Raw genomic sequence first — 22578 nt, forward strand, 5'->3', positions numbered from 1 at the left:
AAATATAATCGATATAATAAAAATGACTCACCTTCAAATCTAAGATAGCATATCTAATGACATCGCGCGTTTTGACATTTCTCCGAACATTTTAAGATCTACAGATATTTTTTACAAAATATCTTACATTTTCAAAGCGATCGATTCTGTAGAGATGTATTCTGTAAGAAGAAACTCGAAACTCACCGAAGAACGAGCATACGAACGAGCGTGAAATGTCAGAAAATGACAATTGAAGATATGTGATGTCAAAATTGACTATAACAAATATAAAAATCGTATTTAAATAAAACTAATTATAACGGATGAATCGCGTATATTAATTATTTTTAAACATCCCGACGTTTCGAGCACTTTGCAGTGTTCGTGGTCACGGGTAGACTGTCTGTCTGACTGTCGTGACCACGAACATGTAATAATCGCGATAATTTAAGACAACATTATAAAAATCGTATAAATGGCGTTTCATAGTAGGTTAGGTTAGGTTAGGTGTTAGCTTCACTCAATTGTTAAATGACGATCCAAAAGTGCTTGTAAAAGCCCACATGATTAAAGTTTATTTTGATTTTGATTAATTTTAAGAGTGAAATACGTACATTTTTTACAGAATCGAATTTTGCCCTAGTATTCGATTGTATTGGATTTTCTGTACGACCTCGTTGACATAGTAGACTATAAAAGAATATTTAATATATAAATACTGCATTGTCGTCTCGCAACTGAAGTTCTATCGATTAATTTCAGATTTCATCCGCGAAAAATAAATATAACTACATCTTTATTTATACCAGCTACCTGCTTTGATTTTGCACTGGTGCTGTTTATTAAAATAATTGATACAAATATTTATAAACTAATTTCTTAGTTCTATGTTTTAGTTATTACAGAAGACTGTGTATCTTTAATTGGTATCATTTAGAACTCAGGAATAATGAAGGTTTTTACCAGTGACATTCGAACATTAGTTCCGGAGCTTATAATGTCATTTATGGATTTTTCATCTTATCTTAACACGAATAAATTATATTTTTACATAGAAAGGATTATGTTTGAAATTTAATTTTTGGGTATACAAAACTGACCTAGACTTAAACGCAAAACGTTGTATGTGAAATAGTAAAGTTGTCGCATTATGCTGAAGTCCATGTTTTGATATAAAAAGGCTCTTTTCATACAGTAATGGTATGATGTTCTTATTAAAACTGACTAACAGGCTGAAGACATCATTTAGGTCAAAGATTACGTGAGTAATCATTGCCGTGTCAGTTACGAACAAAAATACGTCAAATGGTATTCCATTTGAAAGCCAGTTGACCTAACCTACATACGAGAAACTTGACAGTTCTCGCAATCTGTACCGTCTTTTGATATGAAATTAATTAAAAAAAATATATCATGACTGACTTTTCGAACATTTGCCTGCATTTAACTTTTCGCCTTTCCGAGTTTATACAAACTTTTGCTATCGAAACTTCTCGAAAACGAACTAACGAACTCCAAATACGAAAATTCGTTGAATATTTTTTTTAAGTTCTTTGTTGATATATGTATGTATGCAGGGAAATGTCGGATTTTATTTTTTTTAATTTTTTCCTAAACTTTGTATCAAGCACATATTTAAATTTAATATTATTTATATTAGTAGCCGCACTGGAACAGCGTGGTGGAATATGTTCCAAACCTTCTCCTCGAAGGGAGAGGAGGCCTTTAGCCCAGCAGTGGGAATTTACAGGCTGTTGTTGTAGTAGTCGAAGTTTTTCAAGCTTGCTGAAATGAGAGTACCCTTAGTTACCCTTTTTCTAATAAACATGGGCGACTCATCTTCAAAATATAATCTGTGAAAAACTTAAGTAAAATTCCATTTGAGATCGGTAAAATAAACACAAAAATAAGAGGCCGAATTGGCAGACTCATATCTGTAGTCCGCTAAGAATGAGGTCGCAATTAAAATCATTATGAATATAATATTTTCTTGGCTGTCGTTCGTCGCTAAAAGCGGATTGCGGTAACGAGATCGCATACTACATTGTTAGTATTTATAGTTTTTATTTTATTTTATTTTCATTTCTGAAGTTTATTATAATTATAACTGATCTCTTTATTTTATAAAACATGTCGCTTCCCGCCGTCGAAACGCTTAGATATTTTAAACAACGCAACGGATTTTTAAGTGTCTTTCATCAATGAACAGAAGCATTAGGTGTCCACACCTATGAATTGCTGAATGGTATACCTATTTGGGACACGTCACGTATATTGTAGTTGTTCTTTTTCATTATTTTTGTTTTTGTATCGTTACTTTTTTTATTGTTCATTTTATTTCTTTTTTTGTGTAAATGATAAGTTATTAGTACTTAAGTTATTTTTTTTTATTGTTATTTTTACTTTTTATTTTGTACCAATTGTCATCTTGTCCCAAATAAAAGTGTTCTTTCGTTCTTTCTTTAAATCATGAGGAAGAATATTCAGAGGAAACAGAGGAACAGAAGGTCTTTCTTTTTATGTTTGTTCTTCTAGAAGTTGTATACGAGTTTATGTTCTTCTTACACCCAATAACTATTAAATTATGTAATAAACTTCTAGAAAAATTCATTTAAGCCGGTTCTTCTAAGAGTAACACTTCAGAAAACAATTACTTGTACTAAACGTATGGTTTTCTAGATATTACTAAAATATCTTCTCCTGCAAAATTTTTAAAAGTCATATTTCGGTATTATATTGAATCAGTATGTTTTGTTATTTTACCGTCTACTTTCTTGTATGTTGTAGATATAAAAAGTAGAATTAGAACAAAATTCATGTAGTGATTCCAAAATTTAGTCCGAACCGACCAGTGCAGGCGCGCTGGGACTTTGTTTTATAATATGTACTTGTTAGAATACATTTGAATGCAAATTCCCTTGAAAATACCAACGGAATGTTCGTGATGTAATATTTGTTTAAGGAAACCAAAACCGCATTAGCAATTCTATGAAGTATCTTGAAAACTGTCCAAATGCAAATTATCTTATGTGAGCAATGAGTTTTAATTGCGGTAAATGAGTCTGATTGTTCGATTGTGAATTGATTATACATTAAATCGTCTTACAGAGCTAATGCACTTCCTTACTTTTCCTGTCATTCGTTTATTTTATTGTCTAGACCAAGGAGTATTTTCTCTATCTGACTTATGTTGTCCTTAAAGATATTCTAAATTTAAAATTTTAGCTGAATTGCTAATGGGCTCTTTTATAATTAACACCATTAACCGGTGTGACGTGATAAATTGATGTTAATGAATTTATACTTAAATTAATTTTTCTTTTGTTTCCAGCTTCTCTCAAAAAGTCGACGAAGAGGAGGGTGGCGGCGGGGTGGCGTTACATCCACCGGACGGATTTTACTCTCACCAGCACAGCATACACAGCGGTCACCATGCTCACCAGTCGGAGCCTGACCGGGGCTACATGGAGGGCAATCGTTACGTCACCGCTGTCCACCGACCGTTACCTGGTAAGTGTCCTTCCTTTGCATATACGGTACATTCTTCTCGGAAAACATGTGTGATGTGGGTTTTGAACGCTTCTAGAATTTCTATGAAATGTCAGAATAAGCTAAAGTATTTAGTCAAGACTGGTCAAAGCCTTTTCTAGATTTAGGTTTTGAATTGTCGGAAATACATGAGATAGATAAAAATTGGGCAGAGTTTTCTTTTGTTTCTGAAGAAGTGATTTGCGATATTATTTTAAACCCATCCATATCAACGAATCGAAATGTTTTCTGTTTCATCAAATTCGGTTCAGACGTTCAACTGTGAAACAGTATACAGAGGAATTTTACATTTATAATATTAGTATAGAAATGTAGTTTATCAACAAGCCATTATGATTAATGTACATAAAAGTAAATAGTATAATAAAATTTAATGCAAAACGTCGAATTCTATATTTGGACTATCATGATTTATTATCAGATAAAACTAGTTTTATCTGGAATATTTACATAAGCCATGTAACAATTTGATATCATACTGTTTATTGTATAAATACATTAATGTTGTAGTTATGTGTGTGTTTGTTTTTTGTTACGGTTGACAAAAAAATAAAATTGTTACTCTATAATTATTAGCTATTGCATTGATTGATTATATGTATAATGATTCGAGAGATACACTGATAATTCGAGAGGTTTGTGGTGTAATAAAAAAATATATCTTTTTGCGTTTTCATTGCAAACGCTGGTTAAAACCTACCAGATAAGTCAAAATAATGTACTACAGTATTGTATATAAAAAAAAGTACTATATATTTAATATTATTATTACGGTAAAATAAATGACCTAAAAAACTCAATTCGTGCTTGATATTTTTTTTAATAAAGAATGTTATTTTATAGCTTTTCATAAATGAATATATTTCCTATAAAATGAAAATACTTTGTCATGATTAAAAATAATCAGACATACTGAGCGCTTTCTAATGCAAATAACAATTAATGTAATTTATAAACCATAGTACCGGAAAATGGCCTATTTTTTTATAAATTAAACCTAAAATTTTAACAGGTTCGTAGCTCGTATATATATTTTTATAAACGGCGAGAGCAACGGATTAATTAGGATTAAACTCGGTCGCAACTCACAGTTGTAACTCTCTAAACCTGCTTCAAAGTAAATTCCTCCCGAAATGCCACGAATATCAAAATTAATCCACGTTTAAGAGCAGGAGAATGTGATCGGGGCTTTTAGCAGTCGGGTCACTTTATAATGTTAATTGCGATATGAATATTTATCGTTAAGTCTGTTTTTTTGTTTATGTTTTAAATTACAGAGTTCTTAAGTTTGTCTCGATGTCAACGTTCAACGTTGTCTTTTTTATTCGAACGTCAAAACAATAATGATAGAAAGAGATGGCTCTATGTTTATCTAAACCAGTGGTTCCCAAACTTATTTTTCTTGTGGACCATTTTCAAAAATTTTACTGGTTTCGGTGGACTCCATGCTGCTACATTTCTACCACATTCTTCTTTTCTTTACTATACCTATGCTTACATTTTCGCTCTTTACTATCAAAAGCAGATAAATTTTAATGGGCCCCCATTAACATCTTATGGATCCCTTTTTTTTATTCACTCCTACGTTGACCCCCCATCATGTCTCCCGTAGACCTCTGGGGGTCTTCCAGGACCATTTTGGGAATCACTGATCTAAACAGTCGCTAAGCAGCGTTCATAAGGCCATTTATTTTTCGTATATATCCCGCGAGATTTCCTCGTAATTAATTGTTTATTATAATATGAAGAAGCCTTTATGTAGAATACTTTAAATATATATTTCTGTATATACACTATATTCTCAAATGTTCTGATTTCGCTTCCATTGTTCGTATCTTAACAGTCCTTGTGTTTTGGAGTGACTAAAGTCAACGTTAATAATAATCAATAGCTACGGATATTAATATTAACTTCATAAATTTTATTTATTTTACCAAAAAAAAATGTAAGGAATTACCATAGAAGAAAACGCTCGCATACAATAAAGGTATTATGTAACAGTTTAATATAAATTTTCTTTAATTGTGGTTAGGAAATTGAAATCATATTTAAAATGTTTCTATATTTAAATGGAGAATTAATGAATATGTTTCTGTTTCCAGCATTGAATCACTCCAACTCGTCATGCTCGTCGGCGTCCAACGCGTCGACGGGCGCGGGTCTGTGCGCGGGCGCAGCGGAACCAGCGCCGCCGCTTTACATCGCCGCGCCGCCAGAGGGCTTCGGGCTGGCTGTTCATACCAACAGGTAAAATGACAATACATGACATGGTGTAAACCCATATAAATGCAATACATGACAAAATATAAATCCATTGAAAATGTATATATAAATGGTTGGTTTGATTGTAAATAAAATAGTTTAAGCAGCTATTGGGTTTTCTTATGATTAATATATTGCAAAAAATGCGTGTAATCAGCAGGAATTACTCTAGACATTATTTCCCTAAAAAAGTGTAAATATCGTTTCTGCAGTAATTATGTATTTAAAAGGATTTTGTAATTTAATTTGTATATATAGTTAAATTAGTGTGTCTATTGTTAGTGATTTTTTTTTTGTATATAAATAGAAAAGTATACGTTAAATAATAACTTTTCGTATAATTCCCAAAGGTTTAGCAGACATTCATGATATAAGTCTGTGATTTATGGTAACTTATTAATTGAAAACACATGTTTGGTTCGCCAGTGAGAGAAACTCTTAACTGCGGTTAATGTTAGTAAATTGTTTTTGAACATAATTTACAATTAACGCTTGATTTACGATTCCATTAGCGTTATTTATAATTTTCTCGTTACGTGTCCACATGGCGAGGATCATAAAGGTCGTAACTGCCGAATCGGTTTGCGCAATTTTTATTTACAGGATAATATAGTCACTGACGATATTTTTCTAAATCTGCTTCCATAGACGGGGCACAGACGTTGGAATCATTGGCACAGCGGGAATAACGCAAAAAGATCCTAGTTTGCCACAAAAACGGGGCAAATTGACCCGAGGGTATGTCCCCTAACCTCAGGAATGCGTTTTCAACCTAAAATCCTTAACACACCACAAAAAAAAACTTACCCTTATCACTCGTCCGTTGACGATCACGATTATAGTCCACCTAATGATTTATTATAATTTTACAGTCCATTCGATTCTAAACCATATTTAGCATGATTATAAGGTCTACATTCGAAGTTACAACGCCCCTATTCATTTAATATTCAACTAATCCATCGGCATGTTTGATAACTGACGACTAACGCTTATTCTTTCGTACATAACATTTCAGTCTGCGTCTGGTATCAATGTAATATCAATCAGATTACTCATTAACGCAATACCTCACGGTAGTGTCTGTTAATCTTGAACGTAACCAACTTATTACTTTCGTTTTCGCATGAGCGTTATTGATATTGTCTATCGTAGTCATAATATCTTGTATAATAGATTCGTTATCACAATGAGTATTCGAATATCAATATCATCAATTTCAAGCTCTTTCATTATCTATTAGGTAAATTTATCTGTCACGAATACTACCTTCTTGATCTGGCCTCCTATTTAGTTTTTCCTACCGCCGTAGTTGATTACGTCACAAACTGCAACACTAAAAATAAATCGAATTATTATTTTTAGTTCTGTAGAAACATTTATAATTAATAGTGATTTGTTGAAAGATATATAATTGAGGATTTTATGTTTTCAGTCGCTATGAAATGTCCCAAGATCTACTGGACAAACAAGTCGAAATATTGGAAAGGCGATACGGAGGTCTCAGGGCTAGGAGAGCAGCGGTGACGATACAGAGAGCCTTCAGAAGGAGGCAACTTCTGAAGAAGTTCAGCGCTATCACAGCTATGGCGAAGGCTGCCGACTCGAACGCGAGGAGGCTTCAGGATGGCTCCGACCATCTACTCGTTAACGGTGATTACATTTTGTTAATTATATTATAGTACGACACAACTTAGATGTAGCATCGGCACCGATTACATCCGAATAAAGTACGCTATCCCAAATTAACAATATTTATTTCTTATGTGAATATGATCTTTACACAAATGTAATAATTTGTAGTATCATATGACCAAATATATTCGTCAATTTGACTAGTCGATTTACATGTACTTGCTTTCTCGGGTTGAACTGACGCGAGAATCTATAGCGACGAATGGTGTCGAATGGCGCGGTAGGGAGCTATTCCTATTGGTTGTATAAATCAGACTAAGAAACTATTTGCGTAATGTCAAATAATCCTCTCTGCGAACTTTTGTAATATTACTTAATAATAAATTGGATCAAGTTTTCTGACTGAGGAAAAGTTTATGTTTAATTTAGTTGAATAAATTACCCAATCAATTTTAGCTTCCATAATCCATTATCTATCCATAAAGCTTAGGAGTAGATAACAGTAACCGTTTCGTTATTCCATTTTCGATTTACTAACTTTTTTTTAAATGTTTTCAGGCAATGATATCTACGCGAATACGCTGATGCAGAAAAGTCCGGGCAGCGCTGAAAAAGTGCTCGCTCTATCGAGACCGATGCGTTCCATGTCCTTGCGCGAAAGGCATGATATTGACATGAGGTATTATTTAACTTTATATATGACTAGCGACCAGCCCCGGCTTCGCACGGGTGTAATACTGATACTAAATGTACTACAGAATTTCTTTACTTACGTCATCATATTAGAAACTTCTAAAATTATCAGTGTTTCTTTACTATATTGACCATATATTATATACAGAACATTCCTCTGGTTTTATCTATTACTAAAAAAAACCGCATCAAAATCCGTTGCGTAATTTTAAAGATCTAAGCATACATAGAGAAGTTCTTGCCTATTCTTCTCGATAATCTACGTTTCAATCCTTGGTACTTTATGTCTATGATTGAAGGTCACTAATCAATTCAATTGGTCTAATGGTTTGACGACCACCGTGGTCGAGTGGTGTGTACATCGCTTTTCATGGGTACGCCTCGGTTCGATTCCCGCCCGAGTCGATGTAGTAGATTAGTTTTCTATGTTGTCTTGGGTCTGGGTGTTTGTGGTACCGTCGTTACTTCTTATTTCCATAACACAAGTGCTTCAGCTACTTACATTGGGATCAGAGTAATGTATGTGATGTTGTCTCATATTTATTTATATATTTATTCAAGGTGCTGGTCAGACTTTCAAAATTGACCAAAAAGCTGTAATTACTAAACAGCTTAACTGTGATACGCAAATATACTAGTTTAATGTTATTTTTATTAGATATTAAACGAACTGTGTTAATGGAATGTTGTGTATGTTTCCAGCAATCACATGCCGCTGGATCCCCAAAGCGAGGTGGAGGCGATGGTAGCGCGCGTACAGCAGTCAGCGCACCAGATACACATGATCGCCTCCGAGATACCGCCGCACCACCGCGGTGACGCCGACAGCGGGGTAGGTTCTATTGAGATTAACAACTACCCCTTTTGAATTTAACGCTAAGTCTAAAATTATGTAACTCAATAAACACATTAAACTCTTTACTTGTTCTACTTAATTAGTTAAATTGAAGTTATATCTTTCACAAAATATCAAATCACTTTTTTATTATTTTTGTATCTAAATTAGTTAAAATTTACGCACATGAAAAATCTTTTTGTTTGTAATATTAAAATAACTATTTTTTTTTATTAAATGCATATTTATGTATACGCGATACATTTACCAAACAAACATGCTGATGTAATAAGGAGTAACTCCTTATTACATCAGCTGTTTGCTAATGAAAATTCCGTCAAGATCGGTCCAGCCGTTTTAGTGATTAGCGGGAACAAACATACAGACAGAAAATTGTAAAAATGTTTTTTTTGGTATATGTATCGTGTATACATTACATTTGCGTATTAAACGGTTGTTTTAATATTACAAGCAAAAATATTTTTATATGCAATATACTAATAAAAAAGCGATTTGATATTTTGTGAAACAAATAATCTCAATTTAACTAACTCAGCAGAACAATTAAGGAGTTTAATGTGTTTATTGAGTTACAATACGACACATGTGTGACCTTAAATTCACATTATATCTAAAATAAACTTTTTTTTGGACAAGCAAACGGACCATATGATGGTAAGTGGTCACCATCGTGCATAGACACTGTCGTCGTAAACATATAATTTATTCCTTACACCACTGAAGTCTAAGATGTTATGATTTTTGTGCCTGTGAAGTTACACTGACTCACTTACACAGCAATATTGAGTATGTAATTTGGTTGTAGAATATGTGATGGTGCCCACACGGGTACACACGAATCCATACTACCAAATGAATTCCCGTATACTAGCGCGCTCCCGGTGTTATGTACCGATGATGCCCACATTACCCCACACCCCACTTCACCTCTCACCTCTCTTCATGAGAGGATATCGTGTTTCCAGCGAGATAAAAAAGGCTTCGAGTAATAACTCAGAATCTAGTCTTCTCGCATCAACTAGCTGTTGGGCTTAGGTGTGAAATATTTTGATAATGAGTCACCTGCCAACATTAACAACCCAAATGATTAAGCTTATATTGTTTATTATCGCATTTAATTATCATTGTTGTTGCTGTTAGGCGCATTACATATATATGCGTTTTAAGTTAACGTTAAATAAATGATATAATTAGATGTATGACATATTACTTGTTTATATTATAATTACTGCAAGGATACATTTCTTCAAGACATAATCTAAATATTTGAGCATTTATTTATCGCGTACGACCGATATTCCGTACCGAGGCAATTTTAATAATACATCCACTCGAATCTAGTCTCTAATCACCTGTAATAGCAGTGATAATAGCTTGATAGTGTTTTAATTATTTTGATTATAATGATATGGACTTTGCAAACGTACGTAACAATTTTTATCAGTCATTCGCGTGACGATCACGCTAAATAACGTGCGGTGTTATATTTATTGCAAAATGGACTACAAGACGAGAAAAGTGTTAAAGAAAATATTAAGGAATAGTAATATAGTTATTATAAATAGAGTGACGAAAATACGTATGTGGAGGGGAGGCACTAAGATGAATTATGATGTGGGTATTTATTTTTCATTAAAACAAATGTTTAGAAATTAATTTTATCTGTGGTTTTAACATAATTCCTTTTTCAAATTTTAAATATTTTCACACATCACTAAAACCCTATCATTTTTAATTATTTTTTTTTATCTTTGTATGTCCTATTATGGTTAAAAAGTAACTACTTAAACACCGGTTGTGTTTATCTTGGTATATTATTATTATATATTATAAATTAATAATTATGCATTTTAGATATACTATGGAATAGGAGAAATGTTGTTTTGCTTAAATTTTAATATTGTTGTTTTTGAATATTTAATTATAATAAGTAAAACCCCGATACACTATTTGAATATATTCTTTTCTAATAAGAACTAAACTAGTATCTTCTATAGCACAATGGTTTACGGGCTATAATCGCCTAGCAATGTAGAAAATCATAGGATCGATCCTTATCCTTTGGGAAATTGTCGTCCCTACTCTGAACACAAATGATAAGCTTATATGGGAAATAAATAGGAATATTAGTAATTACTTAATTAATTTGTGCAATTGCTGCTATTCGTTATACAAAAAAATAATAAAATTATACTATTAGTACCAAGGTCCAACAAAGTGTTTCAAATGCAAACGGTACCAAGATATAATAACTCAATGTTTTGTCATAAAAATACAGTATTTATTTATTTCTTAGTGTACGATAAATGACTCATTGAACGAATTGATAAGATGTCGTTAAACAATTAGAGTCTGAATCAAATCTCCTATAGTTTTCTTAATTCTTTTCGTTGTATCCTTTTTATTTCGAAAGCAACCGCTCCAAATTCCAAGGATCTATATTTATTGAGCTGTATTTTGGACAAGACAAGTTTTATTCTCAAGGTCAGTTCTCCTTACAGTCAGGAGGATTTCCCACCAATTTCGATAGTAACTGTGAGGTAACTACATACCTTATCAGGAAGTATATTGCTTCAACTTTCTTATTACAAATGAACAAATATATGTGACCTTGAATTAATTTTATGTAGATAAATAGCAATGAATGATGACAAACACAGAATAACATTGTCTAATTTAATTTCGAATTTGCGAATGAAATAATTAAAAAACGTTATTATTTAATGTCTTATAAACATTATGATCTCTATTTAGACTTAGTAGTTCTCGAATCTTGTAGATTACGACAGAGTTTCTAAAGATTAAGTACAGATGTCGCTACTGTTGATTGTGTGAATGGTCTTTTTGAGGGATTTTTTATTAACTTTTTATCTTTTTGTATCAATATATGTAGGTTATTAGGGATTTGAAAAGATGATAATATTAAAATCATTTGCTGAATACCTATTACTATTTAATGTGCAACCTTATTTTAATGATATTTCCTTATTTACAATTTATTTAAGATAAAGTCATCTCGTTCCGGCTCTGCATTCGCGCGGCAATTGTCTTTTGATAAAATGTATTTGTTATCTAATTATGATGAGATAACATTTTGTGTATGAAGCTGGAACATCAATTTATCTTTATTCTTATTTACTTTAAAAAAATATATTTAAAAAAGACGCTGTTTTAATATGACGTCAGGGGTTTCTCGGGATTGAACTTGGATCAAGATCCAATAGCCACTTAACCAGGCCCCTCCCTACAATAAATTTATTTCTCATATATATATTTTTTTATTTAATCTGGAATTTCCACGGATATACTGTTCGTGCCTTTAGTTTATCTTTATTTTTATTTACTGTTCTAGTTTTTATTTTCGATTTCTAATTGGAATGGTATTCAGTCATTCTGTCCATGAGTATGTGTGTGTCTTTATGGATCATATTGATAATATTACTATATATGAGTACTACTGTAATATTAAAATAGCCCTTTTTACTCAATGCAATACAATACAATACATATACCAAAAAATCATTTTTTACAATATTTGTCTGTCTGTCTGTCTGTTGGGTCCGGCTAATCTCTGGACTGATTTTGACGGAACTTACACTGTCAGATAACAGATATAATGAGGTGTAACTCAGGCTACAATATTTTTTTTTGTTAAATTCAAATTATTGGAAATAAAAAAATAAATAAATTATAATTAATAGTGTTTAAGTTTGCTCATGTATTTATTTTCTATTACAGGTATGCAGCTGTTCAGTTAGCGGCTCCGTGACGAATATATCAACATCCTCATCCCACAATGAATCTCTACACAACCACCAACTGTTAAATAATTCAGGTGATTAACATTGATCGAATACATAGAAAAGATTGTTGCATATTTATAATATAATACTAGTAGTCGCTCGCGGCTTCGCTCACGTTTTTAAGTGTGTTCGTTGTCATATTAGGCAAAAAAGTAGCCCATGTCCTTCCTTGAAATTCAAGTTTGTTTCAAACCAAATTTCATCAAATTCGGTTCAGTGGTTTTTGTCGTGAAAGAGCGACAGGCCGACAGATAGAAAGAGTTACATTTTCAAATTTATAATATTAATATAGATTATACTAATTGGGCTTTAATTTTTATAAGAAAAGTTTACATATTTTTAGTAGAAATTTGTGTTAAAAAGGCAAAGACAAAGCCCTAAATAAGACAGATCTTAGTCTTACGTTATTTATTTAGGAAAATCCTGTATTTTGTAAACATGTTTTTGTTTGTTTTTTACGCAATTGAATATCTATTATTTTTATTAATGTAACTCTGTTAGTCGATGATTGCCTATAACAAATTGCATGCTGTAATTACCTGTAAGTAAAAGAACAATTGAAATGTACTACAAAAAAATGACTGCTGTACACGAATTATTGTATCTTTTGTTGGTAGTTCTAAATAAACAAATAAAATAAAAAATAAATTTAGAAATAAGGGGTTGTCCATTAATCACGTGAGGCTTGAAAGGGGGGGGAGGGGTTTGATAAAAATCACGAAAATAACACAAGGGGAAGGGGGGGGGGTTTTATGTGTAGTAAATTATCTCGTGTATTTATTTTTTCGTCTAATGCGCGATTTTTAAACAAATATGGTCCTTAATTTCAGAATAAAATATGATTATAGTTTATACCTGTATTTAAATTAAGATAATATTCAGAAAATTTTAAGATTCGTTGTAGGTACTAAAAATACACGTGATGTTGAGAAGGGGGAGGGGGTTGGTCTTAAACCTCACTACGTATCACCAATGGGGGAGGGGGGGTTAAAAAATGCTAAAAAAAGATCACGTGATTAATGGACAACCCCTAACTGTTTTAATTAATTATTATAATTTCCAGGTCCCATATACGGTAACCTGCTTTCGTCAGGCGGTAAGCCGCTGTCCTCACCCACCGCTCGTCAGCAGCAACAGCTTGCCGCAATACAAGCTGCCAACGCGAGGCGGCATCCGCCAGAAGTACCAAAGAGGACCAGCAGCATAACACTCAAGTATGTACTTTATGGTCTGAAACGTAAGGTTCAAAATAGCTCGATAGTATATCAAATATATGACCGATTTAAAATATGAGTTGCATAAAATAGACAGCAATAAATGTAAATATTAACACATTTTGATGATCTTAAGTTTATTAGGCTTCCGTACCATCAGTAAAAAACGGATTCTTAATCGGCCCCAGTCAGTCACCTATAGAAATGACACCTATTGAAAATGGAGTCAGGAATAATATACTTTATTATTATTACTTAGTATAAAACAAAGTCTCTTAACGCGGTATGTCATTACGTATGCTTCGATTTTTATAATTCCACAACGGATTTTGATGTAGTTTTTTTTAATAGATAGATTGATTCAAAAAGAAGTTTTTTAAAATGGAATGACATCCATTGGAAATGGAGTCAGGAATAATATACTTTATTATTATTACATAGTATAATACAAAGTCTCTTACCGCTGTCTGTCGTTACGTATGCTTCGATTTTTAAAATTACACAACGGATTTTGATGCAGTTTTTTTTAATAGATAGATTGATTCAAAAAGAAGTTTTTTATGCGCAATATAGCAGAGAATGACTGTAAAACTGTGAACATTGTAAGGTAGTCTACAGTATATTTAGTATGAGCCTTGCAATCGACGAGGCTTAATAGATAGATTGATTCAAAAGGGCACATGCACAATATAGTAGAGAATGACTGTAAAACTGTGAACATTGTAAGATAGTCTACAGTATATTTAGTATGAGCCTTGCAATCGTCGAGGCCGGGGCGGGTCGCTAGCGTAGGAGATAGGATGTGGTTACTGATGGTGCCGCACAATATAGTAAAGAATCACTGAAAAACTGTGAACATTGTAAGATAGTCTACAGTATATTTAGTATGAGCCTTGCAATCGAGGCCGGGGCGGGTCGCTAGCGTAGGAGATAGGATGTGGTTACTGATGGTGCCGCACAATATAGTAAAGAATCACTGAAAAACTGTGAACATTGTAAGATAGTCTACAGTATATTTAGTATGAGCCTTGCAATCGTCGAGGCCGGGGCGGGTCGCTAGCGTAGGAGATAGGATGTGGTTACTGATGGTGCCGCACAATATAGTAAAGAATCACTGAAAAACTGTGAACATTGTAAGATAGTCTACAGTATATTTAGTATGAGCCTTGCAATCGAGGCCGGGGCGGGTCGCTAGCGTAGGAGATAGGATGTGGTTACTGATGGTGCCGCACAATATAGTAAAGAATCACTGAAAAACTGTGAACATTGTAAGATAGTCTACAGTATATTTAGTATGAGCCTTGCAATCGTCGAGGCCGGGGCGGGTCGCTAGCGTAGGAGATAGGATGTGGTTACTGATGGTGCCGCACAATATAGTAAAGAATCACTGAAAAACTGTGAACATTGTAAGATAGTCTACAGTATATTTAGTATGAGCCTTGCAATCGAGGCCGGGGCGGGTCGCTAGCGTAGGAGATAGGATGTGGTTACTGATGGTGCCGCACAATATAGTAAAGAATCACTGAAAAACTGTGAACATTGTAAGATAGTCTACAGTATATTTATTATGAGCCTTGCAATCGTCGAGGCCGGGGCGGGTCGCTAGTGTGCTAGTTAGGAGTGGTGGGATGTGGTTACTGATGGTGCCGTGTGGCTTCCGCGAAGCCACGCCAGTGCGCTGTACGTGACGGCGTGTGCCCGCAGCGCGGAGAGCCCGGTGTCGCTGCGGCGCGCCGAGTGCGGAGGCGCCGTGGTGCGCGGCGGCTCCATGTCATCCGTGCAATCCTCATCTTCCTCCTCCTCGCAGGAGCACCGCCACCACTACCACCAGCCCTACCAGCCCAGGGCTCCGGTGAGTGACACTTGGAATATTTTTGCCACGTCTGATAACTTTGTGAGTGTATTGTTATATTATAAATGCAAAAGTAATTTTTGTCTGTTCGTTTGTTGGTCTATAACCGCGAAGTCATTGAACCGAATTTTCTTAAATTTGGTATGAGTAAAGTAAAGTAACAGCCTGTAAATTTCCCACTGCTGGGATAAGGCCTCCTCTGCCAATGCGGGTTGGTGGAATGCACATGTGGCAGAATTTCGATGAAATTAGACACATGCAGGTTTCCTCACGATGTTTTCCTTCACCGTCGAGCATGAGATGAATTATATACACAAATTAAGCACATATATATAGTGGTGCTTGCCTGGGTTTGAACCCGCAATCATCGGTTAAGATGCACGCGTTCAACCACTGGGCCATCTCAGCTCTCCCACTGGGCCATCTCAGCTCTCGAGCTTGAATTCCTAAAAAAAACAGTGTACTTTCTATGCCTCGTACATGACGCCGCGGGCGAAAAACTAGTAATGAACATAATATCATTAGATTAAATAATATTTCCATTTATACATTTGAATCGTATGTAAAAACAAGAAATATAAATTTTATGTTATGTTTTGATTTGATGAACTATCAGATAACAGCAAATATATTTGAGAAAAGCAATAAGTTGGTCCTTCGTTTCCAGGAGCCTCACATCCACATCCAGGAACAACAGTTCCAACAGCACGCGCGCACGGCGTCGGGCACGCTGTACGAGGGCGAGCGCTACGCGGTGTGGAAGAGGCAGGAGGCCCCGCCCTACTACGAGGCCCCTCCCCCCGCCGCCTGCTGCCGACCTCAGCACGACCACCACCCCCATACGCACCAGCAGCCTCTTAAAGTAAGCACTTCTCAATCTTGATCTATACTATACTTTTACTTGGTGGTAGTGGTTTGTGCAAGTCCGTCTGGGTAGATACCACCCACTCATCAGATATTATATCACCAAACAACAGTACGCAGTATTGTTGTGTTCCGGTTTGAAGGGTGAGTGAGCCAGTGTAATTGCGGGCACAAGGGACATAACATCTTAGTTCCCATGGTTGGTGGCGCATTGATGATGAAAGTAATGGTTAATGTTTCTTACAGCGTCATTGTTTATGGGCGGTGGTGACCACTTACCATCAGGTGGCCCATATGCTCGTCTGCCAATCCACAGCATAAAAAAACTTATCTACTAATTTTATAAATGTGAAAGTAATGTCTGGCGCTCTTTCACTATCAAATCAATTAACTGAATTTGATGAAATTTGATATGAAGCAAACTTGAACTCCAATGAAGGACATGGGCTAATTGTTTTGCCTAACAATTGACAACTACTACTACCAGACAGTTAAAAACGAGTGAAGCCGAGGGCCACAACTAGTTGAATATATATCTACGGCTGACTATCTTACTTGATCTTAGAAATGTTGCGATTTTTGTAGCATTTTATATGTGTGGTCCAATAGATTGCGATCAACAATTACTTAAACGCTGTTTTTATTAAATACTAACATGAAAAATGTAATTGTTTTCAGGTATCAGAGACTGTCCGTAAACGTCAGTATCGAGTCGGATTGAACTTGTTCAATAAGAAACCGGAGCGCGGCATAGCCTACCTGATCTCCCGCGGGTTCCTCGAGAACTCTCCCCGAGGAGTCGCCAGGTTCCTCATCACGAGGAAGGGTCTCAGCAAGCAGATGATCGGGGAGTACTTGGGAAATTTGCAGAGTCAGTTCAACATGGCTGTTTTAGAGTGAGTTGATACTGTCATCATTACATAGTATAAAACAAAGGCGCTGTCTATCCCTATGTATGCTTGGATCTTTAAAATTACGCAACGGATTTTGATGCGGATTTTTCATAGATAGAGACATTTCGTTGATTTCATAGATTCGACACAAAGATTTTTGTTTATAATACATGGAAAATGTTATAACATGAATCCGGGCGGGTCGCTAATTGGGTATAAATTAATAATAATTTTACTTGGTGGTAGGGCTTTGTGCAAGCCCGCCTGGTAAGGTACCACCCACTCATCAGATATTCTACCGCCAAACAACAGTACGCAGTATTATTGTGTTCCGGTTTGAAGGATGAGTGAGCCAGTGTAACTACAGGCACAAGGGACATAGCATCTTAGTAGAAAATTATATATTTTTTAATCATTATTATCTAGAACTTGAGTGATCGTATATATTTTGCTCGTATTCGTATACGTGTCACTGTTTATTTAGCTGATCGCGTTTTTTTTTTCAAAACAATATCAACAACAACAACAACCTGTTAATTCCCACTGCTGGGCTAAAGGCCTCTTCTCCCTTTGAGGAGAAGGTTTGGAACATATTCCACCACGCAGTTCCAATGCGGGTTGGTGGAATAGACGTGTGGCAGAATTTCTATGAAATTAGACTAATGCAGTTTTCTTCACCGCCAAGTACGAGATGAATTTTAAACACAAATTAAGCACATGAATCAGCGGTGCTTACCTGGGTTTGAACCCGCAATTATCGGTTAAGATGCACGCGTTCTTACCACTGGACCATCTCGGCTCTCGGGCCATCTCATCTCTCTATAAACAATATCAGTAATTTTCTATGGAGTTAATTGATATATATACTAATTTGTTTGTCTAGATGTTTCGTGAACGAGCTCGACTTGTCCGGCATGGCAGTCGACGTCGCTCTGCGCAGATACCAAGCGCACTTCCGCCTGCCGGGCGAGGCGCAGAAGATAGAACGACTCGTCGAGGCCTTCGCGAGGAGATACTGTGTGTGCAATACCGACTTTGTGCAGCGACTGCGCACACAGGATACGGTAATTATATTTTTGCCCACGAGAACTTATATTAGTTTTAAGGTTTACTATATGTATTGTAGAAGTTTTTTTTTTTTTTATATATACAGATATTGGACAACATCATATATATTACTCTGATCCCAATGTAAGTTCATAGCTAAAGCTTGTGTTATGGAAAATCAGAAGTAACCATGGTACCACAAACACCCAGACCCAAGACAATATAGAAAATTAATGAACTTTTTTTATAATCGGTATAGTAAATTAATGAACTTTTTCTACAATCGGTAAAGTAAATTAATGAACTTTTTCTACAATCGGTATAGTAAATTAATGAACTTTTTCTTCAATTCGGGTATCGAACCCGGGACAGATGAAGGGCATTTTTCTTACATGTTAAAGTCACTAGTCACTAAATTCAGAGTAATTTTTTCACGTGCTATAATAAAATTTCTCCCTCAGATATTCGTGCTAGCGTTCGCAATAATAATGCTCAACACGGACCTCCACACACCGAACCTCAAGCCCGAGGCGCGCATGTCTCTCGACGACTTCGTGCGGAACCTTCGCGGCATCGACGACTGCGGCGACATCGACCGCGAAATGCTGGCCGGGATATACGACCGCGTCAAGGCCAGCGAGTTCAGGCCGGGCAGCGACCATGTCACGCAGGTAATAAGGCTCAATATTAATTGGCAAAAACTAATGAACTAACTGATCGTAATCGTTTCGTGTTAACAATAATATTGAATAACCAGATAACGCTTACATTAGTACAGTGTGTGCGTATGTGTGCGTATGTGTGTGCGTATTCTTTTAGTACAGTGTGTAAGTATATACGCACGCACATCCACACACACATACACACACAAATATCTATACACAATTTTTTTAACGGTAATGGCGTACGTGATTGTATAAACGATTTCACAGGTACAGGAGTATTTCTCAATGAGAAATAAATATAAATTCGACGATTCAGTATACAGCGGTCAGATTTGCAGGTTCTCAGAACTGACAATCGTAGAAATAAATATAAATTCGACGATTCAGTATACAGCGGTCAGATTTGCAGGTTCTCAGAACTGACAATCGTAGCAGCGAGGTCGTTAAAAGCGAGTTTATATTTCATTGTGAATGTTCACTTAATTTTCTAAATCAACTTTGGAATCGAGATTAGAGATATCGAAATTCCAAAGTTGATTAACAACGTATTCGAAATAATATAAGCCAATCATTTACATATATTTGGTAAATTAGCCTTATGCCTTTAATTTATTGTTATTTATAGTATGAAATTAAATAAATGTATGCACTTTTCTAGGTGATGAAAGTACAAGCTACCATCGTTGGTAAGAAGCCTCACTTGGCTCTGCCGCATCGCCGACTAGTCTGCTACTGTCGACTCTACGAAATACCCGACATACATAAGAAGGAGCGCCCTGGAGTCCACCAGAGAGAGGTATCTATCTATATCTAATTATAGTACGACACATATTAGATGTAGCATCGGAAAATGAAATGGAATGATAATAAAACCGATCACAGCCGATTTACACAACCAATACAAATAGCTCCCTATCGCGCCATTCGACGCTATTGGTCGCTATAGATTCACGCGTCAGAGAAAGCAAGTGCATGTAAATCGACGCGTCAAATTAACGAATATATTAAGTCATATGATATTACAAGTTATTACGTTTGTGTAAAGATCATATTCGCATCAGAAATAAATTTTGATAATTTGGGATAGTGTACTTAATTCGGATGTGATCGGTATTACGAATTTTGCCGATGCGACATCTAAGTTGTGTCGTACTATACATAATAATTGAAACGTTTGTTTGGCTAAGATTTCATTAATTTTAATAAAAGTAACACACTTTGTTTATGTAATTAAAATTCATCTATACTAGTAAAGTAGAGCCATATTCCGATTGGCCAGATTTGATGTCTTAACTGGTTTTTAATTGACATTGCAAAAAAAACCCTAAAAAAATTTCTATCTATATCTAATTACATAATAATTCGTATAAAGGTAAAGAGTTTGTTAGTCTGCTTGTTTGAACGCACCAATTTCATGATCATGCAATTCTTATTATATATATACTAATATTATAAATGAGAAAGTAACTCTGTCTGTCAGTAGCTCTTCCATTGCCAAACCAATGAACAGATTTTGATGAAATTTGGTGTGAATCAATTTGAACTCTAAGGAAGGATAGGCTACTATTTGCCTCACACATAAAATTATATTCTAGTTTTTTTTTTGTGACTAAAAATTAAATAATCTACTCAATAGTTATATAAATATATATATATGCGTTAACTTATGTAACCCATTCTTTATTTGTCATCACTAAACAGTACTGTACAAAGTACTTAATACTAGTACTATAATGCATATTCTAGCCTTACTATATATTCTTGGTGGTAGGGCTTTGTGCAAGCCCGTCTGGGTAGGTACCACCCACTCATAACTTATTCTACCGCCAAATAGCAGTACTCAGTATCGTTGCGTTCCGGTTTGAAGGGTGAGTGAGCCAGTGTAACTACAGGCACAAGGGACGTAACATTTTAGTTCCCAAGGTTGGTGGCACATTGACGATGTAAGGAATATAATGTTGTCTTAAATTTTCGCGATTATTACTCATTTAAATAAAACTAGTTATTACGGATTTTAATCGCGTATATTAATTAGACAACCTACCCGTCTACCCGTGACCACGAACGCTGTAATGTGCTCGAAACGTCGGGATTTCCAAAATAATTAATATACGCGATTAAAATCCCTAATAACTAATTTTATTTAGATGTAAGGAATAGTTAATATTTCTTACAGCGTCATTGTGACCACTTACAATCAGGTGGCCCATATGCTCGTCCGCCAACCTATACCATAAAATATATATATATGTATATTAAATATATACTAATGTTTATATAATATCACAGGTGTTCCTCTTCAATGATCTACTTGTTATAACGAAGATCTTCAGCAAGAAGAAGTCATCTGTGACGTATACATTCAGGCAGTCTTTCCCGCTTTGCGGAATGCTCGTCAACCTTTTCTCTGTACCACGTGAGTACGATAACCGTATTACTGTGATTGTATATGTAATTTTATGTTATGATTATCGTGGTACGGGGGCTTTTGTATTGTCAATATACTTTGATAAGTCTCATAGTGTAAGATGTAAAAATTACGCCTGTAGATATTTTATTTGTTTTGTGTAAGAATGTCTGAGTAGGTAAACTTGGTGGCGCATTGGCGATTGCAGAAATGTTTTTTTGACTTACCTTTCATTAAATTGAATGAAAGTAACACACTTTGTTAATGTAACTAAAATTAATCTATACCATAAATGTAGAGCCATATTCCGATCAGTCACACTTACAACCTTCTAAAATTTGCAAAGATTATTTAACTATATATATAGCGACCTGCGTTGACGTTATAAAATCTGTAAATGAATTTTAGTAAAGAAATAATGTATTGTACAGATTATCCGTTCGGCATTCGCCTGTCGCGTCGCGTCGACGGGCGTCGCCTGGCGACGTTCAACGCTCGCAACGAGCACGACCGCTGCAAGTTCGCTGAGGACCTGCGCGAGAGCGTCGCCGAGATGGACGAGATGGAAGCCATGAGGATCGAGGCTGAGCTCAACCGCGGCAAGGGCAGGAACACGGGGAACGCCTCCAGGAACGGTGCGTGATCGTCATGTCATATATACATATGTATAAGTCATTTAAGACGACCTCCGTGGTCGAGTAGTGTGTACACCGGTTAAGTACGCCACTCCGACGTCCCACGTTCAATGCCCGGCCAAGGCGATGTAGAAAGAGATCATTAGTTTTTTACGTTGTCTTGGGTCTGGATGTTAGTGGTACCGTTCATAACACAAGTGCTTTAGCTACATTGGGATCAG

General features: G+C 35.4%; 1 protein-coding gene across 8 annotated transcripts in view; it reads left to right on the forward strand.

Moving 5' to 3' along the window:
* The window catches only part of LOC124540529 (IQ motif and SEC7 domain-containing protein 1), a 184569-nt gene that overhangs the window by 154084 nt on the left and 7907 nt on the right, over positions 1 to 22578 (forward strand). For 6 of the 8 annotated variants that reach the window (XM_047118171.1, XM_047118176.1, XM_047118174.1 and 3 more), the window contains 16 exons: positions 3314 to 3492; positions 5634 to 5778; positions 6442 to 6531; positions 7229 to 7446; positions 7987 to 8107; positions 8824 to 8953; positions 12716 to 12812; positions 13844 to 13994; positions 15660 to 15846; positions 16514 to 16708; positions 17389 to 17606; positions 18487 to 18667; positions 19112 to 19321; positions 19974 to 20111; positions 21605 to 21731; positions 22154 to 22357. In XM_047118171.1, coding sequence (XP_046974127.1) covers positions 3314 to 3492; positions 5634 to 5778; positions 6442 to 6531; positions 7229 to 7446; positions 7987 to 8107; positions 8824 to 8953; positions 12716 to 12812; positions 13844 to 13994; positions 15660 to 15846; positions 16514 to 16708; positions 17389 to 17606; positions 18487 to 18667; positions 19112 to 19321; positions 19974 to 20111; positions 21605 to 21731; positions 22154 to 22357 — 2591 coding nt within the window. The remainder of the gene's footprint in view (positions 1 to 3313; positions 3493 to 5633; positions 5779 to 6441; positions 6532 to 7228; positions 7447 to 7986; positions 8108 to 8823; positions 8954 to 12715; positions 12813 to 13843; positions 13995 to 15659; positions 15847 to 16513; positions 16709 to 17388; positions 17607 to 18486; positions 18668 to 19111; positions 19322 to 19973; positions 20112 to 21604; positions 21732 to 22153; positions 22358 to 22578) is intronic. The other 2 variants (XM_047118172.1, XM_047118177.1) reach the window with 2 other exon arrangements.

This window comes from Vanessa cardui, chromosome 25 (genome assembly GCF_905220365.1).
Source record: "Vanessa cardui chromosome 25, ilVanCard2.1, whole genome shotgun sequence".
Lineage (NCBI taxonomy): Eukaryota > Metazoa > Arthropoda > Insecta > Lepidoptera > Nymphalidae > Vanessa > Vanessa cardui.